This window comes from Excalfactoria chinensis, chromosome 7 (assembly GCF_039878825.1).
Source record: "Excalfactoria chinensis isolate bCotChi1 chromosome 7, bCotChi1.hap2, whole genome shotgun sequence".
In the NCBI taxonomy this organism is placed as follows: Eukaryota; Metazoa; Chordata; class Aves; order Galliformes; family Phasianidae; genus Excalfactoria; species Excalfactoria chinensis.
The window spans coordinates 14,581,986-14,608,330 of NC_092831.1; the positions used below are offsets into that span (position 1 = coordinate 14,581,986).

At 37.9% G+C, this 26,345-nt stretch overlaps 1 protein-coding gene across 2 annotated transcripts; it reads left to right on the plus strand.

The window, feature by feature from the left end:
• Positions 1 to 607: 607 nt before the first annotated feature.
• TANK (TRAF family member associated NFKB activator) lies at positions 608 to 26,345 on the plus strand. Of its 2 annotated transcripts, none has more exons than XM_072342431.1 (9): positions 608 to 712; positions 4,696 to 4,842; positions 7,425 to 7,533; positions 8,359 to 8,471; positions 14,280 to 14,459; positions 15,731 to 15,807; positions 18,293 to 18,411; positions 19,882 to 20,465; positions 24,764 to 26,345. In XM_072342431.1, exons 2-9 carry the CDS (start codon positions 4,744 to 4,746, stop codon positions 24,929 to 24,931), a joined length of 1,449 nt encoding a protein of 482 aa, XP_072198532.1. In that variant the 5' UTR covers positions 608 to 712; positions 4,696 to 4,743; the 3' UTR covers positions 24,932 to 26,345. The 2 variants fall into 2 exon arrangements, with proteins under 2 accessions (XP_072198532.1, XP_072198533.1); XM_072342432.1 differs by lacking the exon at positions 608 to 712 and adding an exon at positions 913 to 1,396 and having other exon boundaries at positions 24,764 to 26,041.

Genomic DNA, 26,345 nt, shown 5'->3' on the forward strand with positions numbered 1-26,345 from the left:
GCTCAGACACTGCTCAGGCCAATGCAAAATCCAGGATGCTTCTCTATCGCTGGCTTTGTGGCCAGTACCCTGTTTAAGTATATGTAAAGAACCCTATATTTTCTCCCATCGACTCTCACAGTTTCAAGAAAAATGATTCCCACGTGTGACCCTACAGAAAAAAAAGGGCTTGTAACAGCAGCAAAAATAAAATTATTAAATACATTTTCAATACATTCCTATGCATATAGAATTTTGCCCGTGTGAATCAAACGCAGGAAAAACACACCACTTCGTTAAGTTTCAAAAGTAAAAAGCAAAAGTACAGTGAAAACGTAAAGTTTATTCATGTTACAAACATAAGTACCACTCTTTATAAATAACACATTCATAGAAAGACAAACAGAAAGTGCTCGGAAACGTCTCGGGCTCGCTGGCCACGAGCACAGAGCACAGCCCTGCTAGGAGAGGGAGGCCCAGCGGCTCGGCAGGGCAGCCGAGAGGAACCCGAGCCCCATCACAACGCGAGGCCGGCGGACAGGCGCCGAGCCGAGGTCCGGGGCTGGCCCCGGTTAGCAGCTGCCCGGCCCGCAGAGCCGTCACACGGCTGGCGGGCGGGCGCACGGGCGGGGAGATAGCACAACAGGAAGTGAGTTCTGGTTCCTGGGTTAAGGCGCTCCGGCGGGACCTAGCGCCCTGTGTCGGGAGCGGCCGCGGGCTCCGCAAGGCGCTTGTAAGTCTGAGTCGTTTTTAAAGCCGAGGGAGCGGCGGGCGCTCGGTCTCGGGGCCGAGGTACGTGCCGCGGCACCCGGTCGCAGGCCTTTCCCCCCCGTCCTGCCCTCGCCCCTCCGCGCTTCCGCCGCCCGCTTCTGGGGACGCCGGTTCCTCCCGGCGGCGCTCCGCCTGGCTCGGGGGCGGAACGGGGGTCGCGCCGAGCGGCTCTCGGCGCCCTCGAAAGGGCCCAGGCGGCCTCGCTGCTGGGAGGGCCGCGGAAGCAACGGGGGGGCGAGCAGAGGGGTGGACAGAAGTGTGCGGCTGAGCCGAGTGCCGGCCGGAGGCGGCTGGGACAGCCCAGGACTCCGGTAATCGGCATCGCCCCCCGAGCCCAGCAGAGCTGCCGCCGCTCCAAGCTCTGCGCGTGGTGGCTGCGCTCTGCCCGGCGCACTGGTTTCTGCGCTCGTGTGGGTCGGGAATTTTGCCCACATTAGAACACAAAGTCGAAAGTGCCGTGAGCTCTCAGTGTCACGAGTGATTGCCTCGACGGGTTTCCAGTTCCTAAGGCGATGGCAGCGTAACTTTTATAGATATTTCCATTGAAAAAACAAAACAAACAAACAAAACTGTTTTGAAAGCAGAAATACGTAGAGAAGTACTTGTTTCTGGATGGCATCTGTGTTCTCACGTGAACCTACAAGAGGTAGGCATGTACATTATGAATGAAAGCCTATGTGCACATAATTAGCTTAAACCTTATTTTTCAGAATGGAAGGTGTTTTGTGAGGCACTGTGGAAACTCAGTGTGTGTGCAGTGCTCTGTGCTGCTGGGTTTCAGATGTGTGCAGCAGAATGTTGCTGATCTTTGTGTCAAGGTTTTTTTGGCATTGGAGTGTGGAAAATTCCTACTACTGCTGCTGTCTTTCCCTACCTGTATGAGTGAAATGTGTTTTGCTGGAAGCAAGGATTTGAAGAGTTTCTGCAGGTTTCCCCGAGTTTGTTTACACACAGGTTTGTCTTACGCCATTTGCACTACCCAGTTGTTTTCCAGCCTTCAAGACTTTACTCAGAGATGGAATTCATGTTCTCGTTGCCATGGAGCTTACAGCACAACACTCAGCTATTCACGTTTACAGGACTCCCTTATCAGACAGATTCTGGTATTAATCTCCCTAATTTTGTCCTTGTTAGAATAAACAGCGTTCTGTATTGCTGCTTCTGCTCTGACTCCATAAGGCTGTGAATAATGGTGAAAGAATCATAGGATGGCCTGGATTGAAAAGAGGCACAATGGCCGTCTAGTTTCAACCCCCGTACCATGTGCAGGGTCGCCAACCACCAGACCAGGCTGCCCAGAGCCACAACCAGCCTGGGGTCTTCAGAATCTAATGAATCTAGAATGATAAAGGTGGGGTTGTCAGCTTTGATGGATGCAACATAACTAACCTTGGATAAAATAGAGGGGATATTTTGGTGGTCTTTTCTTCCTAACTGGATGAAGGGAGCAGAGAAAATTACAAGGAACAACTGGCACATTCCCTGATAAATATTGATGCCTATGAAGGAAAAGCAGAAAAAGGAACCAGTTTTTCAAATTTTCAGGACTTTGGGATATTGCTGCTTCTCACATTACCTATTTATTCCAGCAGTAAGCAGGTCAGGGTGCAACTACAGAGCAGTTTAATCCAATCTAAATCTAGTCTCCAGAGTGCAGCAGTCCTGCCCACAGTTCATCTCATGTTCCCACTGCCTCCTTGTGTTGGTAGTGGTGCTCCAGCAGCCTCATCCTGTTTGCTTATTTACTTAAGAGGTAGCAGGGTGCTTGTTCTCTGGCACAGCTCAACTGTGCAGCACAGAAATGCCGACACAGTACAAATAGATGGCAAAAATGCATGGCCTGATGTGGGGGAAGGCAGAGTATTGTTTTCTGTGGTAGTGCAGCTTTTGTCACCATTACATAACCAGGATTTTATGTTACAATTTTGAAGCCGGTGCTATGAATGAAAGCGGGAATTCTGTCTGCCTTTTACTGATGTTTCCTGCCTAAAGTTTGCATCCTTCTACTGACATGGGTGTTTGTGGTACCATGTAATTTGAAGTGGTCCGCGAAGCTGACCTGCGTTCAAATAACATAGCCAAAACATGTCTAGTGTTTGGTTTTAAGCTGGATTGGATTGCTGACACATTTTACAGTAAAGCCACTTGTGGTTGCAGGAAGAGAAGGGAGTAGTGGAAGCAGAAGCTCATGTCCAGGCTATAGGGAACACAGGACCAGTTCTCCTGGTAGCAATTACATTTTTAAATGTCGCTAGGAACTGTCTATTGCTTTTTTTCTTACATGGAGCCTGGATTTTAGGTACCGACCTGTAAATTAAGATTCACGAACTTTTTTCCATAGAGTTGGACTACAAACAACTGTTTTTTGGGTGTTCTGGTTTTTGAATCTACCAAACAGAAAACTGAGTGTAGTGCTGCTATTCTGTCTCCTGGTACCAGCAGTCTAGATAAGAGTAAGAATGTTTGTTAACATTCCCAGCCTCCATCAATTCAATTCAGTCAGTCAGACAGTAGAAGGCTGGAAGTTACATATCAGTTTTAAGCATTGTTTTTTCCAAACTGAGATTTGAATTTCCATGAATGAAATGAATACCTTCATTTTCTATGAACTGTGAGTACTCTGGATTGAAGTCCATGCACTGTTGGAATACTTCTTGTATGAAAAGGCCCTAAATGCTTCCTAGCTGTTAAAGAGTTCACTTTACTATTAATAAAGTACAGCCATCCTGAGATACAATTAGAATACAGTTGCTTTTGCAATATACACACATCTTAGGAGTAAAGCTAACAGGACAAAAGGGTACATCTGTATAGTAGGCAATTGCACCTTCTAGGAAATAAAACCACTTTTCTGCATTAAATATAATCAAGAGCAAGAAAAAAATGAACAAGACATAAAGCTGACCAAGGTTATCCTTGTTATCCTCACACCCTTCTTGCTGTATTTTCTTGGCAGCTCCACTGTCCCTAAGAGTCTGTGTTATTTGTCAGGAACCCAGAAGACAGTGATAGATGATAGTGGCTGTCCATTCTTTGTACTGTGAGGTAACCATGCTAATATTTAACTAGGAGAGAGGAACTGAGGAGCTGTGGATTGCTTTTTTTTGTTTTCCTTCCCCCATCCCATAATATTGGCCCTTTTTTGCTTTTATTTGAGACCTCACTCATCTATCCTCTACTGTACTTACATTATCATAAATTTTCATCTGAAATCTTAAAATTTATGTAATCTGTTATTATAGAAGCAAAGAATCTGTGTTTCCAAAGTTCATTCTGTCTTAAAATTGAAGTCTGCAATCAGTCAGTATTGTTCTGTTATGCCTCAGTGACCATGAGCTTTAGTTTCAGGAGCTAATAATAAAATTGCTCTCATCTATAAAAAGTTGATAGTAACATGGAAAAAACTTCTTGCTAACTCTTATTGGTTGGGAATACTTTGGGTTTTTTAGATAAAATTTGTTTTATTCAGCTTTTGGTGTTGAGTGTTTTGCCATTTTCAAGTGTGGCAAAGAGTAGGATTGGTTGATGTGATTTGCTATTATAGAATTCTTATATTTAAAATGTTTAATGCAAAAAGCTGTGTTCTGTTCTGGCTTGCTTAAATGGTATCTGTTGTTTTACAATTGGGTAAACATTAAACTGTTTGAAATGTTGTAAAATCAGGTAACTGGTAATTTGCATCAATTTAAGTCTGTATGTTCGGAATTTGATTCATTGTTAAGTGCTTTTACTTAGCTTATGATTGAACATACCCCTGAACAAAGAATTAAAATGTTGAGCTGAGCAGAGCCATAGTTCTATCTGTTTTGCAAGCTAACGCTCAAGATTACTGCACATATTACTTGAATCTGATAATAAAAAGAGTGACGTTATGTGTATTTTTAGCTATATATATATACTTCTTTTTCTTGGCTTTCTCTCTTTTTCCTTCTGATTACTTTTCAGATCTCGTAACTCAACCATCCTTTCAGTGATGAAACAACATTGGGAGTTATGGACAAAAACATTGGAGAGCAACTTAACAAAGCTTATGAAGCCTATCGACAAGCATGCATGGATAGGGACCATGCTGTGAAAGAACTACAGCAAAAAGTATGTGGTGGGTTCTCAATTGTTTGTAAAGCAATTCGTTCAGTCGAGGATTGTGATACATACAGATTTCAGTTTCACTTCAGCAACTCGCACTTCAGTGCATTGCAGTTGAGAATTGCAGTTATGAGACCAGGCCACTAAGCTGCGGAGCAGCTCATTAAGGTGTGAATGTAGTAGGTGGGTTTCAACTTTTTTTTTTTGCCCTGAAACATTAAAGGTGAGAAAAGAATTTTCTGTTTTGAAGAAGGATTGGTGTAAACTGCAATGAAGTATATGGCAAGTTACCCATCTTTAATGAAGTACATTTTGAAGTTTAATTTGCTTTACTTAAAAGTGATTTTTTGAGTTACTATTGTGAATAGCTTAAAGACTCCGATGTATTAAGCACTGTACAAGCTATCAGGACAGTAGAGCTTTCTTTTAACATTTACAGCAAACTTATTTTAAAATTATTAGAATATGCATTGGGTTTATTAAAAAAAAGAAAAAAATAAATAAAAAAAAAAATAGCCTATATAGTTCTTTAATTATGAAATAGAAGAAACAGATTCAGATTCCGGAGACGTTCTAACTTGTAAGGAGAACCTCTGCATTTTTACTGCTTTTGCTGTTTCAAAAAAATGATGGAAAATTGATTACTTTAAAGAAAAACTGTCAAGGTAATACTTCTAGGGCATCTAAAAGTACACGAGAGAAATTTCTGCCCTAGAAACAAGACTCTGAATACAAGGTCAGGAGATAGCCTTTCTCTAAGAAAGCTAAGCAAGTGTGTGAGATTATCTGTGTTAAGAGAAGTAAATGTTTGCAGTATTTTCCTTCATGTTTTCTCTGGTTCTGAAATAAAAACCAAAAGCCTTTCATAAAGAATTACCAACTAGGCCAAATTTTTGCTTTAGTAAAACTTCCAGTACTTGTATTCCATAACTTCAGAAGAGAATGGAGGTATCTTTTCAGGAAGAATTGGAATATTTTTGTTTTCTGTTGATTTTCAGGTTTTTTGAAGCCAAACTCGTGGATTTTGAATTATCTTCATACAATGTCTTGTTCTAGTAAATTCCTCTGTTCATTGTGTGGCCTTCACACATTGTTGGATTGTCCACCATTCTGTTGTTAACAGTTTACTACTTAAGTTACCAATAGGCCACTTGTTTTGCCAGTCTCTAGAGCTGGGAGCCATGTCAAGCACACAGAAGCCAGAGTCATCTCGGCCAGATGGTGTTTGATACAGATGGATGGTTGGTTGTCATGCAGATCTTCTAGTTGGTAACTTGTTGCTGCCATCTGACTCAAGGAATAATTTGTGCACACTGGCTGTCAAAAGCATCTTCTCTTCTGTCTGTTTTAGCTGTCATGTCTGTGCTCTGTACAGAAGTGTTGACAAGACATTGCTGTTGTACATTTTCAATTTGGTTCTCAGTGATTTTTCTGCTTCATGAGGTCTCTTGTAGCTGCTGGAGTGTACTGCTCTTTGATCACTTTTTTTTTTTCATAAACTCTGATAGTACAACTACTACTCAACCTTTTAAAATAAATTTTGTTTTAAGGTTTATTCCTGCCTGCTTCACCGACAAGCACATTGGGCAGTAGAGGAGTGTGAAATGCAAATGTGACTGAGATTAGAGAATTAGAAATCAGTATGGATTAATTATAAACAGAAGAGAAAACGTACCTGTTTTTGTGCTAGGTGTTGACCTGTTCATTGATAGGCATATTCTTAATTCTGGAAAAAATCAGTGCAACCCTGTAAGCTTTCTTGCTGGGATTTCACAAGTTTTCTCACTTGTCTTAGTGCTACTGTAACTGCAATATTAGGGGTGTGCTAACCAAATAGTAGTTTTTGAGTAGTAGCATCTTCCTGCTGCCTGGCCGTTTGTTCAATTAACTGGCTGTCTAATAACATTTATACTCTTCACTGAAATGTAAGTAGCCTTATTAGGCTCTGTATGGTCTGGTTATTAGGATATTTATGGCCTGGTGATAGCACAACTACAATTAGATAAAGAATAGGGCTGATTGGCCACTTTTTTGCTTACTTTCCCTCCCATTTTTCAGATTAGAAAAACAAGTCTACTACCTTCAAAGAATGTATGTAGGTAGGCGTTTGTTACTTACAAAGTATCCATTGTATGGAATACGCAATGTTGTTTTAATTTAAAATCATCTTTTTAAAGGCTGTTTTTATACAATTTGTTTGTTAGAAAATACAGAGGAAGAAAGTTATCCCTTTCTATGGACAAGCTAACAGACTAGCATTCTGAAGAAATAAGTAGAATAATTCTACCTTTAAACCTGATGTGTTCTGTGGCTTTGAATGAAGACTCCTAGACTGAAGTTATCTTGTCCTTTATAACTGCTGTAGTTGAAACAGTTACTGAAAATTAGTACTTAGTTACTATTGTATCTTTTCTAGTCAGTGAAGTTTCAAGAGTACAGACTTAACAAAAGGTGGTTGTATTTGGTTTTTCATGTAGAGGTCCACAACTACAATCATCTTTAAAAATCAGAACTGTTTTTTATATGCTAAATAGGAGACCCCTAGTCAAAACAAAATAAGATTAATGCTAATTAAATTATATTTGCAGACAGAGAACTACATGCAGCAAATATGTGAACAGCAGGAACACATAGAGCTTCAAAACAGCATTATTGCAAAACTGAATTCACAGTTAGCTGCTCTGAATGCTAATAGAGGTATGTACTCCAGTCTGCACATTATTTCTTTTTATTCTGTGTTGCAATGATGAATAGTTTTGACTTTGTGGCTTCAGCTTTCACAATATACATCTTTCAAAGCACTATCCTGCTTTTCTGTGAACGTGAAAGTTAACGCAAATGTGCTGTTTCAAAATCTATTTATAAAATGCAACGCTTCTGTATCCTCTTCAAGAAATGGTGAGATTTTCTTTAAACGTAGAACCTGCTCACACTGAACTAAAAAAAAGAAAAGTTATGAAAATATGGGTTCGAATCATTCACTAGATTAAAGCGTTGTGTATTAACATTACAGCTGTCTATTAATAAGTTTAGCCTGTAGGTTGTTCTAGATGTGAATGCAGTAGTTACATGTCTTTTACATCAGGAAGTCTTGTAATGCTGATTTTATTGGATAACTTGAGGGTCTGTAAGCAGATAATTCTCTTTCAGATCAAATAGTTGTTGATTGATATTTTCTACAGTTTTACAGTATTACAAAACTAATAGAAAAGAGTCATTGTAACCATGTGTTTATCTGCCGTGCTCATTAAATAGTTATTCGCACTAGCCTAACACTCCTGGTTTTCATAAATTCTATCAAAGTGGTTGGCTTTTATTTTTTAAAAATACTTGTACATTCGTTGTTGCTAGATTAGTCTCACATTGTCTGTAAGCACACAATTGGGTTTATTTTGCTTGTTTAATATGAAGATTTTCTCAAAGAAAATGGAGAAGTTAAGCCTAGCAAATTTTAATTTTTGCTTGTACTTAGAAGCTGTCTGGGGGAAGATACAGTGACAGTGAGCTGCTTTTTGTTTTAAGGTAATGTGCATCCCTACATTCTGAGGCATGAAGACATTGAAACCTCCAACTTGTCTTTTAGCCAGCTCTCTGAAAAACTGAATGTAGCAAAGCGAAGAGAAAGACTCTTAAAGGTATGGTCATCTGCAATGTGCTGAGCATAAGATTACATTTGTTCTGTGATTATACAGTGAGAACCTAGGGACAGGTGTCTTTGAACTGTTCCTCCAATACAACATCCTTAACTGAAGTGACTGAGTGTTTTGCCCTTAGTTAGTTGAACTAAGCATCTGTTCTTGTTTCTGAGCACTCCAAAGACAGTAGCTTCACTTAGCAGCTTAGTTGCATAATGACTGAAAATGAGAGCTGTGTTATCTATTCTTCTCATATGGGAAAACACTGAGAAATTGTGCAGTGTATACAGTACATTACAGTCGGTGCATGAGAGTCAGGAGTCATTGTTTCAGGTGCTATTTTCTTAATGGAATATGTTATTTGTATTTGTCTGCATTTTGGTTTAGTCATTTATTATGGTTGCCTCTCAACCAGTTCATCTGGATTTTGGTTCATTTGTGCCACTACTGGTAAGATTTCTGATAAAACTCCATGCAAAATAAACTTTATATATGTAGTCCATGTGCGCTTATGTCAGTCACAGTCCCTGTCTTCCTGAACAAATGAAGTATAAATACTAATAATTATTATGGGTCAGGTTAACAAAAAAAAAAAAAAAAAAGAGGAGACAGATAAATTCTTTGTATGGTAAGCAGTCAACCAGTAGAGCTTCATGTTTCAAGGGAAAACTGGGCAACTTCTTGGAAGATAAATCTATTAAGTTAATAAAAACATGGGAACTATGGCTATGAAAATCTGGGAATTTATTAAGGGGTGCCTCATGAATGCCTCCTCCTTTATTGTGCTTTTCTCTAGACATCATCTTTCAACTTTTGTTGGACAAAAAAAAGTAATCATCTCGCCACTGATTCAGTGTAGTTTTTTCTGAGGCTGTTTTTAGGTACTGCTTGGTTCAACTTAATTAATAAAAGTAGGAAGAATGTGTCTCTAGTTACTGTATCAGAGTCAGAGCTCTCCAGGAGACATGTCAATTAACCAGTGTCAAGTAAAGCTTCTTCTGTATGCTGTTTTTAGTAGAGTCAGACATCAGAGTCTTTACAGTGTCCACCTGTGGTAAAAAGACACGCTCATGTTCATATGTTCATGATCATGTTCATGATCAAGGAAACTTGATCAGAACATTTATTATTAAATGCTACATGGGGCTTGATTATCAGAATTTCCTGTTGCACAAAAGGAGGGAAGCAATTGTGTATCAGGAATGACTGATGCACATAAATTCTGCAATAAATGTTTGTCTTGCAGGCTGTTAGCATAATAAAAAGGATGGCAATGCATGGTAGTCTTCTTTGTGATCAATATTGTGGGACTAAAATGATTTAGATGTCTAAGAGCAACTACTACTTCAGTCTCATAGAGTCAGTATCAGCTTCTCCAGTGTCACTGTTTTCTTTGATGCAAAGAAAGCTGTACTGTAAGATTTTTAGGTAGCTAACAAGACTATGCATTTAGCTTAGTGATAAGTTGCATTTTATAACATTAATAAGACCCTTCTTTGTGATTTAAGAAATCATGGTACGCAGAATGCATAAACTGGGTTTGTTCAGCATGGAGAAGTGGCTTTAGAGAAAGCTAATAGCTCTCCATAGAGGTTATCTTTACTGTTGTGCATGGGAAGAGGGATAGAGACAATAGGCATTTGGAATGTGAAAGGTTCAAACTGAACATAAGGGAAGACTTTTCACCATGAGGACAGACAGGCATTGGAAAAGGTTGTCAAGAAAGGTTGTTCCTCCATCCTTGGAGGAATTCAAGACCTGGTCAGACATCATAAATGACTTCTGCTTTGATTATTTTGTAGATTTGGAGGACCTTTTGAAGTCCCTTCCAACTTCTGTGAGATAAACCTCCCCAAAAGAAGTGTCATAGTTTGAAGAGTTAATCTTTTCACAATACAAAAATGACCACTTTGCTGTGTGCTAATACAAGCGATCTTAAAAGATATGTTCATGACATACCTGTCGTGGCATTAACCAAAAGATTAACATACTTTATAATGTTACCATGTTGTTTGCAAAATCCAAATTCTGACAGTATTAGAAACTGTAAGATGATCAAGCTGTGAAGGCTTGTATTACTAAAAGATCCTCAGAAGCAATCTCCAGTCTTTTTTCCTGGCATGATATCCTGAAGTTGCACAAAAATAATGATTTAAATCTGATATGTCTTCATTGAAACATATTGAAAGGCTCTTCTACCATTGATTCCCATATAGCTTTTCTTCATCTCTTAAACCTTGTCCCTGCTGCCTGCAGGAGAATATGGAAGAAATGGAAGAAAACTACTGGCTGTTACTGCAATGTTCCTGGCTGACCAGAAGCTTTTGAAAATCCGCACTTTTTGGAGCTGTAATAGTTCCAAATGGATAAATGCTGTGTGCAGATAGATGCTATATCAGAGGCTCAGTGAAAGTTAATTTACTGTCATTGAGAGTTGTTGAAGGGTGAGACTGAAGGAACTGGGGCTGTTTAGTCTGGGGAACAGGAGGTTGAGAGGAGACCTCATTGCTCTCTTCCAGTATCTGAAGGGTGCTTATAGTAAGAGCGGGGTTGGTCTCTTCTCACTGGTGGCAGGATGAGGGGAAATGACCTTAAGTTGCACCAGGGTAAGTTTAGGTTGGATATCAGGAAAAACTTCTTTACAGAAAGGGTTGTTAAGCACTGCATAGGCTCCCCAGGGAGGTGGTTGAGTCACCATCCCTGGATGTGTTTAAAAACCATTTGGATGTGGTGCTCAGGGACATAATTTAGTGAAGGGTTATTAGTTAGGGTAGAATGGTTAGGTTATGGTTGGACTCTATGATCTTTAAGGTCTTTTCCTACCTGAGTGATTCTGTGATTGTATGATTCTAAGTGTTGTGTTTGATGTAAGCTTTATCCAAGGTGTTTGGGTTTCCAAGCAGCTTAGTTTCAAAGGAAAATACCAGAGAAGCTGTGTGTCATTGTTTTTTGTTTTTGCTTTTTTGTTCGTTTGTTTTGTTTTGTTTTTGTTGTTGTTTTGTTTTTAATGGAAATTGAATTTGACCAGGGAATATTTGGGAACTCGGTGACCAAACAATGGCTCTGTGGTGGCTTGGTGCTTGTGAACTCCCACCATGGAATGTTACTGCCCTCCTATTACTGGAGCAGCAAAAATCAGTTCCTCATACCATACCTTGTGTTTATTTTGTATTGTCTTAGATGACCATAGCACTCCCTGATACCTCCTGGTAATTATTTCTGATTTAGTCTGTGTTACTCAGATAGAAGAATAACAGTGTAGCCCTCCCTGTTCATATTTTACTGTGGCTTGATGTATTAAGTCAACAGGTCATGAGCTGAGCTGCTATATGCTTGCATATTTCTTTCATACACAAACCAATAATGAAGTCCTCTTTTTAGCTGCTATGATTTGATTTTTATTCTCATGCTGCGTAATGTTTTTCAGACTTTCATAGTCTTTAAATAACATAGAGAAGTATATAGTTGTAAAACAACATCCAGCTTTTGGCTCTGCTTTAACTTTCTTAAAGGTATTTTCAGATCTCTTGAAAATACTTTTATGCATGCCTCCATCTCCTCTCAACAGAACCTGTTTTTTTCCCACATTGATAAATATGATTGCCTTCTCTCATTCATCAGATATTTCTTTCACATGCTCTGAACTTTCTGTGCCTTTAATGGTCTCGTGCCTCTTGAAAAAAATTAAATGTAGCTGCTGCAACATCAGTTATAGAAATTTATGTTCTTTAGGATTTGTTGGCCTAAAATCTTCAGATGACTTATTCTTTTCAGAACAAAAATCCTTCTCATTTTGTCCTCTTTTGCTGCTGTTTGATTCACATGCTTCCCTGGATTATTACCTGCTATTATGCAGTGTACAGATTCTACGTAGAAGACTGTAGAAAGTGTTTGATCTGTCCTTTAAGTTCTGTATATTTCTCCAAAAGTGGAAAGTGTGGAAGTGTGGTCCTTCAGCCTTAGGAATTAGGAAATTTGCAATATTTAAAGCAGAAATACCTTGTCACTTCAAAGATGTTTGAGTGAATGGATTTGTAAAATCTGCAAATTGTGGTGAGAGAGGATTTTTTCTAGGATAGGAACAGCCTATTTTTAGACAATGTTTTGAACCCCCTGAGAAGAAGTTTAATCTGAATCTCTGAGATTCCAGCAAGCCCAGAATTGCATTGAAGCTCTGACCTTAAATTTACTGTGTAAAGTCACAACTGATACTAAAGAAAAAACTGCCTTCAGTGCTATTTTTCTGACTTTATTTAGGTAGGTGGAATAGCTACTTGGCATATAACTGTTGTTTCAGCTGTAAATGCACATGCCCATGCTTAACTACCCAATGTGTGTGTGTAGAAGAGCACACACATCCATCACTATGTGGCTGTTATTGTCTCATTTCGGTTGTCTCACTGATGATATATCAATATCTTATAGTTTAGGTTAACCTTTACCTATCTAATCTCCAAACAGATGACCTCAATCTATTTAGATCCCATTTGTAAATAAAACAAACTTTCTTCTCAAAAGAACACTTATTTTCTTCTTTCCTCTTCACCTTTCATGAGCGTTTTACAGACCATTGATGACCTACTACAATATCATCAATGAATGATAATCAATTTCAAGATGTTGAAAAAGACCAGAGCCAGTACCAACCACTGGGAAACAGCATTAGCTACAGGCCTTCAGCTAGACTCTGTGCCACTGATCATAACCCTCTGAGCTCTGCCAGCCAGACAGTTCTTAATCCACTTCACTGTCCAATCATCTATCCCGCACTTCCAAGGCTTACCTACAGGGATGTAATGGGAGACAATGTCAAAAGCCTTGCCAGAGTCCAACTACACAAACATCCACTGCTATCTACTCAGCCAGTCATGACATCATAGAAGGCTACCAGACTGGTAAAGCGTGATTTCCCCCTGGTGAATTCATATTGACTATTCTTGATAACATACTTTTCTTCCACATGCTTGGAGATAACATCCAGAATAAGCTATTCCATCACCTTCCCACAGATGGAGGTGAGATTGACTGGCTTGTAGTTTTCTTGCTTATTCTTCTTGCCCTTTTTGAAGACGGGAGTGACAGTGGCTTTCCTCCAGTTCACAGGCATATATCCATTTCACTGACTTTTCAAAGATGATAGAGAGCAGTTTGGTAATCACTTCTGCCAGCTCCATCAGCACTTGTGGGTGTGTCCCATTGGAGCCCATGGATCTGTGTGCATCAAGTTTGCATAGACATTCTTTGACCAGATTCTCCTTGACCAAGGGGAATTCTTCCTTTCCCTAGACTCTTACACAGCATATCCTGCATTGGAGTGGACCCACAAGGATCATGAGTCCAACTCCTGGCTCTACATAGGACCACACAAAAATCTGACCATATATCCAAGAGTGTTGTCCACATGCTTCTTGAACTCCAGAAAGCTCAGTGCTTCTCTGGAGAGCCTGTTCTAGTTCCCAACTGCCTTCTTAGTAAAGAACCTCATTCTGAAATCCAAATTCTTTCTTATCTGCGGGGTCTGGGATTCTTCAGGTGCACTCTCAGCAATAAAATGACTAAAAACATTAATACGACCGTCGTAAGTTCAGAAAATTCAGTTGTTTTGACTAATCATATATGATCAGATACATCTATGTTTAGCAGTATAAAGTCCTTACTATCAGTTCAAAATTAATACTGTAGTAAATAAGACTGTCCCTTACTTAAGTTGGAGAAACTTAATTTAGCTTTTTCTGGACTTCTAAATAGTGACATTCCACAAACCTCAGTTCTAGTAAATATACTGGAATTTCTGAAATTGTTTTTTAGGAACAGTTAGAAAACGAGAGCATGAAGTTGAAGCAACTTGAGGACAGAAACAGTCAAAAGGAAAGGAAGCTTATGTCTATTATTTCCAGCCAAGAAGATAAAATACGAACTCTGAAAAACAAATTGAAAGAATTAAATGACGCCCAAAGGGGTACACAGATGCCAGCATACAAAATAGAGGTAAGATAAGAAACCAAGTGGAGGTGAAATGAAAAAGCAATCTTCTGTAAAATGCTACTCTATTCAAGCACATTTATACTAATTATTCTAAGAAACTGATTTTAAATTTCAACACTATGTCATTACTAGGAAATTGTTAAAGTATGTAAAGTCCGTAGGAAATTCTGAACTATTCAATACATTGACTGGTTTATATGTTAGATATTTTTACATTCTGTCATCATTATACTAGCATTTGCAAAAACTGGAGATCAGCATTTCAGTTTTATAATCTTCAGTTGCGAGTTTTCATCAAGGTTGAGTTGATTTTTTTGCTTTTACCCCACTCTATTTTTGTTACAGAATAGCATCTGGAGTGAAATATAGTTTGGGGACAGCTACACTGCAGTTGCTGGTGTAAATGTAATCTTGTAAATGCCTTTTAGCTAGCTAATTTAAATTGAATATAGGTAAGAGGATGAGCACAGAAACACATAACTTGTTGCTGTCAGATTTTCCAAGCATTTTTGTCTTACAGCAGACATTTGTAACCAATGCTGTTAGGAATAAAGCAGCTCAAATGTGCCAATAGGAGCCACAGTTGCACTTTAGCACCAGGTAGGCTACAAGTCAGTGGTTATAAGCAATGTATCGCTGAAACCAGCTATTTTGACAGACATATGATCGTGTTATGAGTCTGATGTGGAGCACATATGAACATATCCAGGCCATCTGGTAATGTAGATCTAGTGGAACTGCAGCTTATAATGGCTGTTTATTGTAAAAACTTTTAATACCTGGCATTGATGTAAAGCTATGTAATGCTAGGACAAACCACAAGGTGGTAGTCAAAGCTAAGAACAACTGAAAACCCAAGAGAGCTTTTGATACATTTGCTTTTGATGCCTTCATTGATTGTTTTTGTGAATAAATTGATTGCTTTTTTAATAATAGATGGAATTTCTGGGTGCCTCAGTAACAAGCTTATACAAGATAGTTCTTAATCTGAATCTTATGTATGATTGAAACAGACTTACAATGAAGCAAGATTCTTAGAACCAGTTTCCTTTAAGGAAATGTGAGCAGAGGAATACCACACTGAGTTGCTAAAAAATAAACTAAAAATAGGGATTTCATAAAAACAGTAAAAAGATTATTTTGTTGTTTTGTGAATGTTTTGAGTGCTTCTCAAAGGATTAAATGGAGGGTACTGCAGCATTTTAATCATATCAGGGTGAAGAGCAAAATGAATATGCTAACCTGTGATCCATACTTTCATGTTTTACTTCAAGGTGAAAAGTAAGAAAGTTGTTCCAGATAAGCCTGAATTATCTATAGGGATTTCTGGTATTTCACCTTTGCCTGAAAGGTAAATACTTCTGCAATATTTCTGCAATTTACTTACAATTGTCTTTTCTGCTACTAATTATGACCTCTCGATTTCCATCATTTCTGCGCAGTACCTTAAAAGTACTGGGGAGCAGCAGGGCATGAGAGGAGGAGAGGTCAAAGAGCTGATGTTAGAAGGAAATAAAGCTATGTAGAGTCACAAAAGAGCTTTGCAAGTATGTACAGATAAGCTGAGAAGAAGAAGAATAGCTGCTGGGTTTAGCAGGAGGTTAAACTCTATGGGATATTGCAGTGGACCTCAACACTCGGTTTTGGATAAGCATTAGCTTTCTTCAGAACAGGAACATACAGCTGTAATGGATTAACTGATAGAAGTACAGCAGAGTAGCCTGCTGCACTGCCAGGAGAAGGTCTGATAGTCAGCATGAATAAATAAGTAATTTTTGGCCCAATCCATCCTAAATGAGAGGGCTTGAAACCAGGTAGATCTGTAAACTGAAACCATCCAGCCCTGATAATGACCAAGGGACCAAAAGCAGTATATTTCCTGAGCAAGCATTCTTCCTTCGGTCAGTGTTTTTAGAAAAATATTGACCATGCTCTTAGGTTTGCGCTTTTCACAAGATAGATAATAACACTGCTTTTAACAACCTTTGCTAATGTCAAGTATAATATTCTTGAAGATGAGGATTGGAGAGAATTAGGGAAAAAAGTGTTGTGAATTCTTGCTGTCCTATACTCTTGCCTAGGCATCTGATTGTGACCATGCTCTAGATGAACCAGATGGATCTTTAGACTGAATCATTTCTGCTACATAATGAGAAAAGGAAAATAAGACTGTGATAAAGACTTTATTATCTTTATTTATGTATATCTAAAGAATTAAAACTTCTGCCCATCTCCTGTCTTCCTCTCAAATAATTCCCTTACTCTGCACTGGTGAGACCTCACTTGGAGCACGTGTCCAGATGTGGAGTCCTCAGTACAGGGGAGATGTAGACCTGTTAAAATGCATCCATAAGCCCACAGAAATGATCCAAGGGATGGAACACCTCCCTGATGAGGACAGGCTAGGAGAGCTGGGGCTGTTCAGCCTGGAAAAGAGAAAGGTCCAGGGAGACCTGAGAGTGGCCTATAAGAAGAGGGGTTATAAGTAGGAGGGCAACAGACTTTTTATTGTTGTGATAGGACAAGAGGAGATGATTTTAAACTAAAAGAGGGGAGATTTCTATTGGATATAAGGAAGAAGGTTTTTTTTATGATAAGGGTGGTGAGGCACTGGCACAGGTTGCCCAGAGGGCTGGTGGATGCTCCATCTTTGGAGACACTCAAGGTCAGGCAGGACCAGGCTCTGAGCACCTGATGGAGCTGTAGGTGTCCTTGCTCATTGCAGAGGAATTGCACTAGATGACTTTTAAAGGTCTCTTCCATCTCAAAAGATTCTGTGATTCTTTTTTTCTGTGGAACGATTATGTTGTCGCAAATGTCTAGCAAAGGAAGATTGGTTCATCGAATCATATGTATATTTTAATACTCTGGTTAAAAATGTGTTAAGAGAATGTTCCCATTTATTTTTATTGAAACACCGGAAAAGTGGTCAGAACTTTAACTTCTTCTGTAGGTGTTTCTTTTTTGAAATGAGGTTCAGGTAGACGTTTGTCTTCAAAAAGAGAAACACATTGGGAGTAAGTGTACAACTTGTGACACTCCTGACTGCTGTTTGAATACTCAATAGAAAGGAAAACAATGTATTGAGGTAAAGAAAAACAACCCCTCTGAGCTTTTTTTGTGACAAAGATACAAAATTCAGACTGTCACAAACTTAACTTTTTCATTATTAAAGCTAATTTTATAATATCTGTGATATTATGTGCTTAGAAATATAAAGTATTCAGCAAATTTATCAAGATTTCTCAATGGAAATTTATGCATAATGTCTGGTGCCTTAGAGCAAAAACAAAATCTCCAATCAGCATGAAGAGCAATGTCTACCAATCTCAGTGTGGGTAACTAAATTTTGGATGATCTAGAAAAGCAGAGGAATGAGTTTGCTAGCACATCTCCAAGATGTGAGGTAGACAGAGAAAGAAGAAGCAGTAACAAACACTTGTGTTTTCCTTCTCCTATGAGGTCTGAAGCCCACAAAAAGCAGCACCCTATTTTGCCTAGAATGGAATAAAAGCAGTATCTTGCACAAGATGATACCCAAGGAAACTGGAAAAAAAGTGTAAAGACTGGATTGTCTTTGGGTCCTTGCAGAGTCAGGCCCTATGCTTCAATGTGTGTATAAATTATGACTAAAGAGCTCCTTGACTATATTGTTTTTCCCTTTTCTGTCTGCTTTTTTTCTGAGAACAGAAATGTATATACATATGTTGAAGAACAAGGTATCCAAGAAAAGTAGCTTACACTATTGTTTTTCTCTGGTTTGTGGGTGTGACTACAATAAAGGTCACAACAAGCTGAATTGATTGAGGGTCTAATTTACAATTTCAATCTTCCAGGGAGAATCTGGAGACTATTTTTCAGGAGATGAAAGAAGAGTGTCATCGAATATGTATGCTAGCCAGAGAACAAACAGACCAACTGAGTAAATTTAAAATAAAGCCAGAACCTGAAACTGGTAATATCATACTTAAGCTCTTATTGTGATTCAACTGTTTGAAAGCTTTGCTTTATATTTGAAAATACTGTAAATTACACATACATAGAAGTACTTCCACTGTTTACCATCTGCCTTTTTCAAGTCTGTTCACATGGTGCTCAGTATTTCACCAAGAAAACGCACCGCCAGTTTTGGCATTCTATGACGAATGCTCCAACTCACATGCTATAAAGACAGTCGTCACATCAGTAACTCTTATAATTGTTTTGTCCCTTGGAGTGAGAGGCAGGCACTTACTGCATGTGATATCCTATCGTACTGTGTGAAATACAGAATTTGCTTGCTTTGAATTTAGCTGTCATTTCAAAAGATGTCTGTTATGAATGTCTGTAGCCTCATATTTGTTAGAGGAAAACTTCTGAACTGAGGAGAGTGAGAATACTGATTTTCTAGACTTCCTTGTGCAGACCTGTACATATTGTTTAGTTATATGGGACAAGAGCTTAACCCAACACTTCCCTGAAAACAAAAGGCAGACTTGATTTATGCAGCTGATGGAAGAGATCCTGGATATCCAGTTTTGCTAATGCTTATATTTAACATAATGAAGGCTATTGTCGGTATTCTTGCTTGTTAGTAAGGTCCGATTCTTAAGTGATTTCAAAAAATATTTGCCAAATTTACATTGTTGAAGCAAAATGTGTAGATTCCAGCACTTGCTTCTAATTTAAGTTTGCCTTTGAAGCCTGTAACTTCCAAGGGCCAAGTCAAAACTGTATTGTTACATTCTGAGTGTACAGTACGGAATTTTATTGTTTGGGGAGTGGGTGCTTGGCAGTTTATTCCAGAATTCATTTATTTTATTTTAAAATGTGCCTAACTCAACTGTGCAAAAGGTTTTACATTGTAAAGATTTAATCTGTGTGACTCCTATTCCCTCTGTGGCTCACGTTTGCCATATCTGACTGCTATCAGAAGATCTTTGTACAATGAATGTATGAAATGCCAAAACTGAACAAGAGTTTCTTGAAGCACGGGAAAATACGATCCCTGCTCAGTTTAAATATTTGCCTAATCTGGAATTTGCTGGGAGTTTGGTACCTGAATATGTTCTCAAATCTTGTTCATGGGGCATAGAAAGTTCTCAGCACTGCATGAAATATTTTTGGTTCCAACTTTTATTTCTATCAGAACATGCATGTATATGTTAAGTGTATGGGACAATGTACGTTTCAATTAAATTGAAGTGTTTGTAACCATAAATCAAAGAGAAATATGATTGTTAAAACAGAATTATTTTCTTTTGTTTCTGATATTTTTGGAGTCAGATCAAATGTTTATGAAAGAGAAATACACCTAGAACTGATTTCAAAGAGACGAAGCAAAGGTTAAAAAGCCAAGAAGGAAAATCAAAAATCTTTTAGGGAAAAATATCATGCCTTCAATAATGATATTTTTCTTAATGTTCTCCTCATTCTTTCTTTGCAGAAATACAGTTTTCCATGCCAATACAGTGTACTGATAAAACTGATGAACAAGCAGAAGAGCTTTTTAAGCCTCGGGTTATACAGGATATAAATAGAGGTGCATCATGCATCACATCTATCACACCAAGAGGAGTGGGCCAAGATGAGGACAACAACTCTGTAGAATCACTTTCTAAATTTAATGTCAAGTTTCCACCTACAGACAATGACTCTGCTTTCTTGCAGAGCACTCAGGAAAAAGTAACAGTTCCTTGCTCTGGTATAGCTGAAAACATGCTTCAAGATCATCATTTTAACCGGGAGCACAGAGACCGTGCTGTTAACCTCAGTAAATTGGAACCTAACTCATTTGAAGCTCATGGAGTTGATCTCGTGACCTCAGCTTTACAAAGCTTAACTACTGTTGACAAAACAAACCCTCCAAATCATGCAAACATGCCCGTAGAAAATACCCGTGACAAAACATGCTTGAAAACAGCAGACACTGCTTTCACGTTCATATCTAAACACGCAAGCCAAGGTGCACCTGAAGCGATTTTTCCTTCTTTAGAAGCTGCTGGAACAACCATCAGAGGTCCTCATCAGGTATCTTTCTCTAAATACTGTAGACTTTGGAAAAAGGTAATGATGCTATCAGCTGTATTGCTAAGGTCTTTGAGACTGGATTAACATATTCTCTGAGGTATGTCACCAGTCTCCTGTTTAAGACAATACATTTTGTCAGTACTTCTCACTGATGCTGAAATATGTGTACAAGGTGCTTTACCAGGGAAATAGGACAAGACTTTAAATAGATACGTGCCTAAATTTCAGTTTGTGTAGATATTAACTGCTTCTATATTTGTTTCAAAGCTTTCATTAATCCTAAATTGGCACCTAGATCACTTTCTACCCTTTATCTCAGATGAATAGAGCGTGTAGTTGTTTTAATTGTCTCAGGCGTACATCAGAGAATAGGACAAATTAATTAATTAAAAAACTAAACATAAATGTACACTGTGGGAAAAAATAAAAATAAAAAAATAATCTACTTTTTATCTGGATCTGAGTTATAAACAGAACCCTATTCCTACTGTCCACAACTGAAAATATGTTTGTCGTAGTTTAAGCAGTCAAGTAGGAAAGCATAATTATTTCTTTTGACAAATGTATGGAAGTAGACTAAAATAATTCATGTCTACGTAGATATTTTGAATTTAAGTCCTAACTACTGGAAGTTCAGAGAAGTTCCTGAAAGCAAGGCCCAATTGCTGTAAAGCAGGATAACGTTTTGGCAGCTTCTATCAATTGTCTCTCTGGATATTTTGCTTCCTTTGTGTAGCATTCTGTCTCTACTGAAATTGCTCGCATAATAATTGCAGACCTTGTATTTATGTGGTTTTTCTCACACCTTGTGAAAGGAGAGCTGCTCAAATCTACACAAATAGCAGTGTTTAGGAATTTTGAGAGGGTGGATTTTGAATATTTTCACTATTTACTTTGATATGATTTTGTGTTCTTTCCTAATGACATGCAGCAAAAGAGTTTTTCCTCTCAATTTTATCACTGCATGACATGCAAAACTAGAGTTCGGAAAGCACCTGTAGGACATCATAGCTATGTTGATTTCCTTCGCCAAAACTTACCCAGACTAAGTTCAATTTTCCATTGCAAAGCAGTTTGGAATGAAAGTTTAAATTACAGAAAGTTTACTGTTTCCATTATTTTAAACTAAATGCCTGATTTTTACAAATGTGTTTAAAATACCTGTATGTAACATATGAGGTCTCAGTTATACTAACTTACTAATTTTTGTTTTTTACTGTGCTTTATTTTTCATTGGGTCTTCTGTTAAAGTTGTGCGTGAGTTAAGCAAATTAATTCATTTATTTTGTTACTGGTAGAATTCCTGCAGAGCTGTGAAGCATTCACTCCACTCCTTGTTACTCTTCTCTTTATCTTTACTTTCTCTACAGCGTGTTCTTTTACTAGTTAGTCTGTCTATTCCTTTTTCAATAGATGGCACCCTGCATTGTAAATTACAGCCAGTGAAACAGCTGGTATGTGATTATAAATTGATAGGGGAGCATGCAGCTTGAAAAAAGTGGAGAAAAATTGTGGTTGAATAGCAGTGAGGCTTTGGTTTGATCATTGCTATTTCTGCAATAAAGAAATTAATTTGGGACCACTACTTAAAATAGAAGTTATTTACTTTGTGGGGAAAACATAATAATTGTAACTTTGGGGGTGGGAAAGGCAATGAGAAACTATTTCAGTGTTAATAAGTCATATCTACATAGCACTATAGAACACACAGGATACAGATCAGAATGCATCTTATCTAGAAATTTGTTTGAATTAAGCCAATATTATGTTAGAATTTATTAAATATACATCTCTTTCTCTCTCACAACATCCATCACCTTTAATTAGCTGCCTACAAAAAAGCTTTTAAAGTACTTTTCGTAGTGAATGGGACTTGGTTCCAATTCCCAATGAACTGGATTTACGGATAATATATGTGTAGATTAAAACAGTAGGGTTTTATTCATGTTACTTGCATATATGTCTTCGTATTGTATTAAATTAAAAAACAAACAAAAACAAACAAACAAACAAACAAAACTGTGAATAATACTTTTGTTCCTGGGATTTTTACAGCATTTTTAGGGAGTTGTTCCAGTGCCATCATCCCTGCCACTGGTAAAGCTCCAGCAGGGAGAAATGAGATACCTGACTGTTTTTTTACTAGTGCAGATAAAACTTTCAAGTATTTACTACATATGTTAACTTATAAAATGGAAAACCCCATAAATGCAGTAGATTTGGCAACAGTAAGTTCTTGGAACTGCTCTCAGTTGCTGTAATAAATTTAGCTCTTTCCTTCTTTGTGGATACTAAATGTGAAAACTCAGTACTGTTTTCTTCGGGTGTAACTTAAAAAAAAAAAAAAAGACAAGAAAAAAAAAAGTGACTGAAAAGAGCAGCAGATTAAAATAAGCATGGATAATGGATATTAGTGGACCTGGGATTTTACAGACTACTGTTAATTGAAACTTGCATGGAGATGCATTATGTTTACCAGTATTCACAATTTGCGGGGGTTGTTTCAGCCAAAAGCATTTCTAAGAATGTTCATGATTTTCAATCAAGTCAGTAGTCTATTGATCTTAATCTAGGTCTTGTTTGAGAAATGAAACAGCCGCTTAAATGAATCTCTGTTCTGAAGAGCATTTTAAGCACATTCTCAGAGGAAAAAATTAAAGTTAAGTGCTTGCTTCAGCATTTTGCTGGATTCTTTGTATGTGGTGGTTCCAAGACTGGAAATCTTACTGTGTCCTTAGTGAGATTTTTACAATAATATTTTTAATGACCATTTACATAATTTGGTATTAAAAACCAGTAATTTTAAACACATTCCTGGAGGGATGTTTGAGTGTGTCTATGTCTAGAAAAATTTAATGTGCAATTTACACCAGCAGTGTACAGTAAGTAGGCTCTTCTAGCTGAAAAGAAGTGGTGTGATTGCACTTAATTACTAATTAGCCAATTTAATTATATGGATTGCTGACCATAATGAAAGATGGTAAATCTGCTGCCACTGTCTGATAAGCTAAACACTGTTTAAATATGGAGAGCATGAGGAATTGACTCCAGGAAGTTGCAGCTGGTTTAAATTCAGAGATTAACCACTGTGAAAGCCATGTTCGTTGTACAGTGAATTACCATGGCAGGGGAGGATACAACAGATTCTAAGTATTTGACATGATAAATGTGTGAAAATTAAAACTCTTGAGTTAGAATGGATAGCTAGAACTTCAGAATTTCAAAAGAAACTACTTTCTAAAATATTCTTGCTCACCTTTCCACATGTGATTTAAGCAATAGAGAAGAAAGATGAGCCAAAAAGCTGGATGGTGCTCTCCTTCTCTAGGTTCCAGCCCCACACAGATCTGATACCAACTTGCTGCCATTCTGTCCACTTTGCAGTCACAGCAGAATGCATTTGTTTTTCAGTTTACTCAGAACCTAATTTTCCTGGCCATGTAACATAACTATGTATTTTATCTTCGGTTTGTTTCTAATGTTGAAGTAGCAAAACTTAATTTTTGACTTTGCTTTGAAAACTGATTGAATTTCTGAATCCTGGGTATTGTCAAGCCATGTAACTGGCATACACTCAGGCTCACGTCCCCATGGTCTGCAAACAGATTTGCTGGCTTTCAACTGGCTCACTCAGGTAGCAAGAGCAGCAGCAGCTGCTGAAGCAAAGTTAGCATAGTTTGCAGACTTGCCTGAGTGTATAAATGAATATTCCAATGGCCCTATTGAATTCATTGCTGTCATGGAAGAAAGAATCCCAAAACAGACTACCTGAGACGTGTTTACACTAAAAGGCAGTCAGAACAATTAAGTAACTTTGACCATATGACATTGCTCTAGTTCTTTTGCAGTTAAACTGAAAATTAGATGTGTACCAATAAGAATAGAAATACTTCATATAACCTTTGTATAATAAATAATTATTTTAAGGTAAAAACAATGGTACTAAAGATTTATGTACTAAGGCTTCTACAGTAAAATATATATATATATAAATAACAGTGTTAAAGAAAAGAACTTATGTCATACTGATATTACAGAACTCTGATCATGGCATCGTTTATCATTAATGGAGATCAAAATATCAAGTACTTGCAAAGGTAGTATGTTTAGGAGAGTAAAAAAATGTATATATTGCCTTTTTTAAGTGAGAATTTTCTCTAGTTAATGCCTCTGGCAGGCTTACATTAAGTAAACCTAGTTTAAAGAGGGAGGTATATTTTTGATATAAATATATACCTATATGCATAATGTAATTCACATCATAAACCACAGCAGTAATCATTTTCTGTTTCTTTTAGCTCATTTGGCAGCCTCAGGACAATGATTTGCTGGCACAAACTTATACAGACTCTGAACTGAATCAGCGTGGAGTATGTGAATTCTGTCGAGAAGTTTTCCCACCATCTCTAACATCTAAGGAAGATTTTCTGCGGCATCTGAATTCCCACTTTAAAGTACAGTCTTAACATGTGAGAATTCAGTGGGTCACTGTTTTTGCATACATTTGGGTTTCTTATTATTATTGAATAGATTTGCTAAGAATTTAAGAATTAAGATTTCTTGTAACAAGAACAAACTGAAATTGTCAGATAAGCACATTTTTTTCATTGTCATTTGATGAGGTGAAATGCAACTGTAAGTCAGTACTGTAATTCACTTTACTGCTTGTCATGCTTCAATATTGCCATTGGGATAGTAGTTAAAAGCTTTTTTTTTTTCCCCAGCTGATCTTTGCCTGAATAGGCTTGAAGTCATAATTATATTTATCAGGACAGATTTGCAGGATTAAGTCTTGAATCTGGGACAGAAATTGGTGTACGGCTAGGATTTCTTCTCAATATCCACTGATATAATCCTCTAATTGAAGGAAACGGGAAAGAGGGGTAGGCTCTCATTTTTAGTTTCTATTATAAGATTTGTTATAAAAAATAACAATTGTGTTGATGTACCTTTCCAGCATTAATCATTAGTTAAACTACTTTCATGGAAAATATTAATATGAAGGATGGAGTAAGAGAAGGCTAAAGTGTCCCTAAAGGTAAGAATACCAAAGATGGGAAGGTTTACCTTTCCTTGTGGTCTGCTATGAAGGATTGTTCAAATCTGTTATGGCTTAGACAGGCAAGGGGAAAACCTAATCACAGAAGTCTCAGTGACTTCAGTTCTAACCTGAATATGCAGAATGGTTTTCTCAATGCAGTTTAAATGCATTTAGTCAAAACATTGCATTTTGATAAAGTTTGCACATTGTATAGATTTATCAGGTTCAAATTTAAAAGTCATGGGTTTTTTACTAAACAATTTATATTAATGATAATGGGTGATTTAGAGCTTTTGGCACTAAAACTGAGTATGGTTTTTAGCCCTGATTTTTGATAAAATTAGCATTAATATTTTTATAGCAGCAAAGTACAACACTTTTTAAAGATTTGTTCGCAGGCGACCTGTTTCTGTGGGGAAAAAAAATTTTCTGCAGTTATTTGCTCTGTTTTAAATATCTCATGTTTGTGACTGGCTGTCAACAGTGTGTACTGTAATAAACAGCAGTGCACAGTGCACGTCTGCTTTGTGACCTGGAGAAAGACTTTGTTCCTGTTAGCAGCTCTCAGTCCCTACTGGTAGCAGTGCTGAGGGTCCATTCAGCACTGGCTTGCCCATGTGGCTGTGATGTACCTTGCAGTACAACCAGGAGGCTGCTGGGGGGCAGAGCTTCCAGCACTGAGAGGGAAGGTGGGGATTTGCACATCTCCAGACTAACCAACACAAAACCAATTTGTCCTCTATCATGAAATCCTATCTCAGGAGCTCACGTTATTAAGCCTGCATCAAGTGTGATTCACCTTTAAAGAAAATAAAGTCATCTGTCCCCTAGCACACACC

Excerpts from the sequence above, each read along its gene's own strand:
- TANK (XM_072342431.1), top strand. The coding sequence starts at position 4,744 with ATGGACAAAAACATTGGAGAGCAACTTAACAAAGCTTATGAAGCCTAT. Across the intron at positions 4,843-7,424 it reads TGAAAGAACTACAGCAAAAA|ACAGAGAACTACATGCAGCA; the intron begins GTATGTGGTGGG and ends TTATATTTGCAG. Across the intron at positions 7,534-8,358 it reads TGCTCTGAATGCTAATAGAG|GTAATGTGCATCCCTACATT; the intron begins GTATGTACTCCA and ends TTTTGTTTTAAG.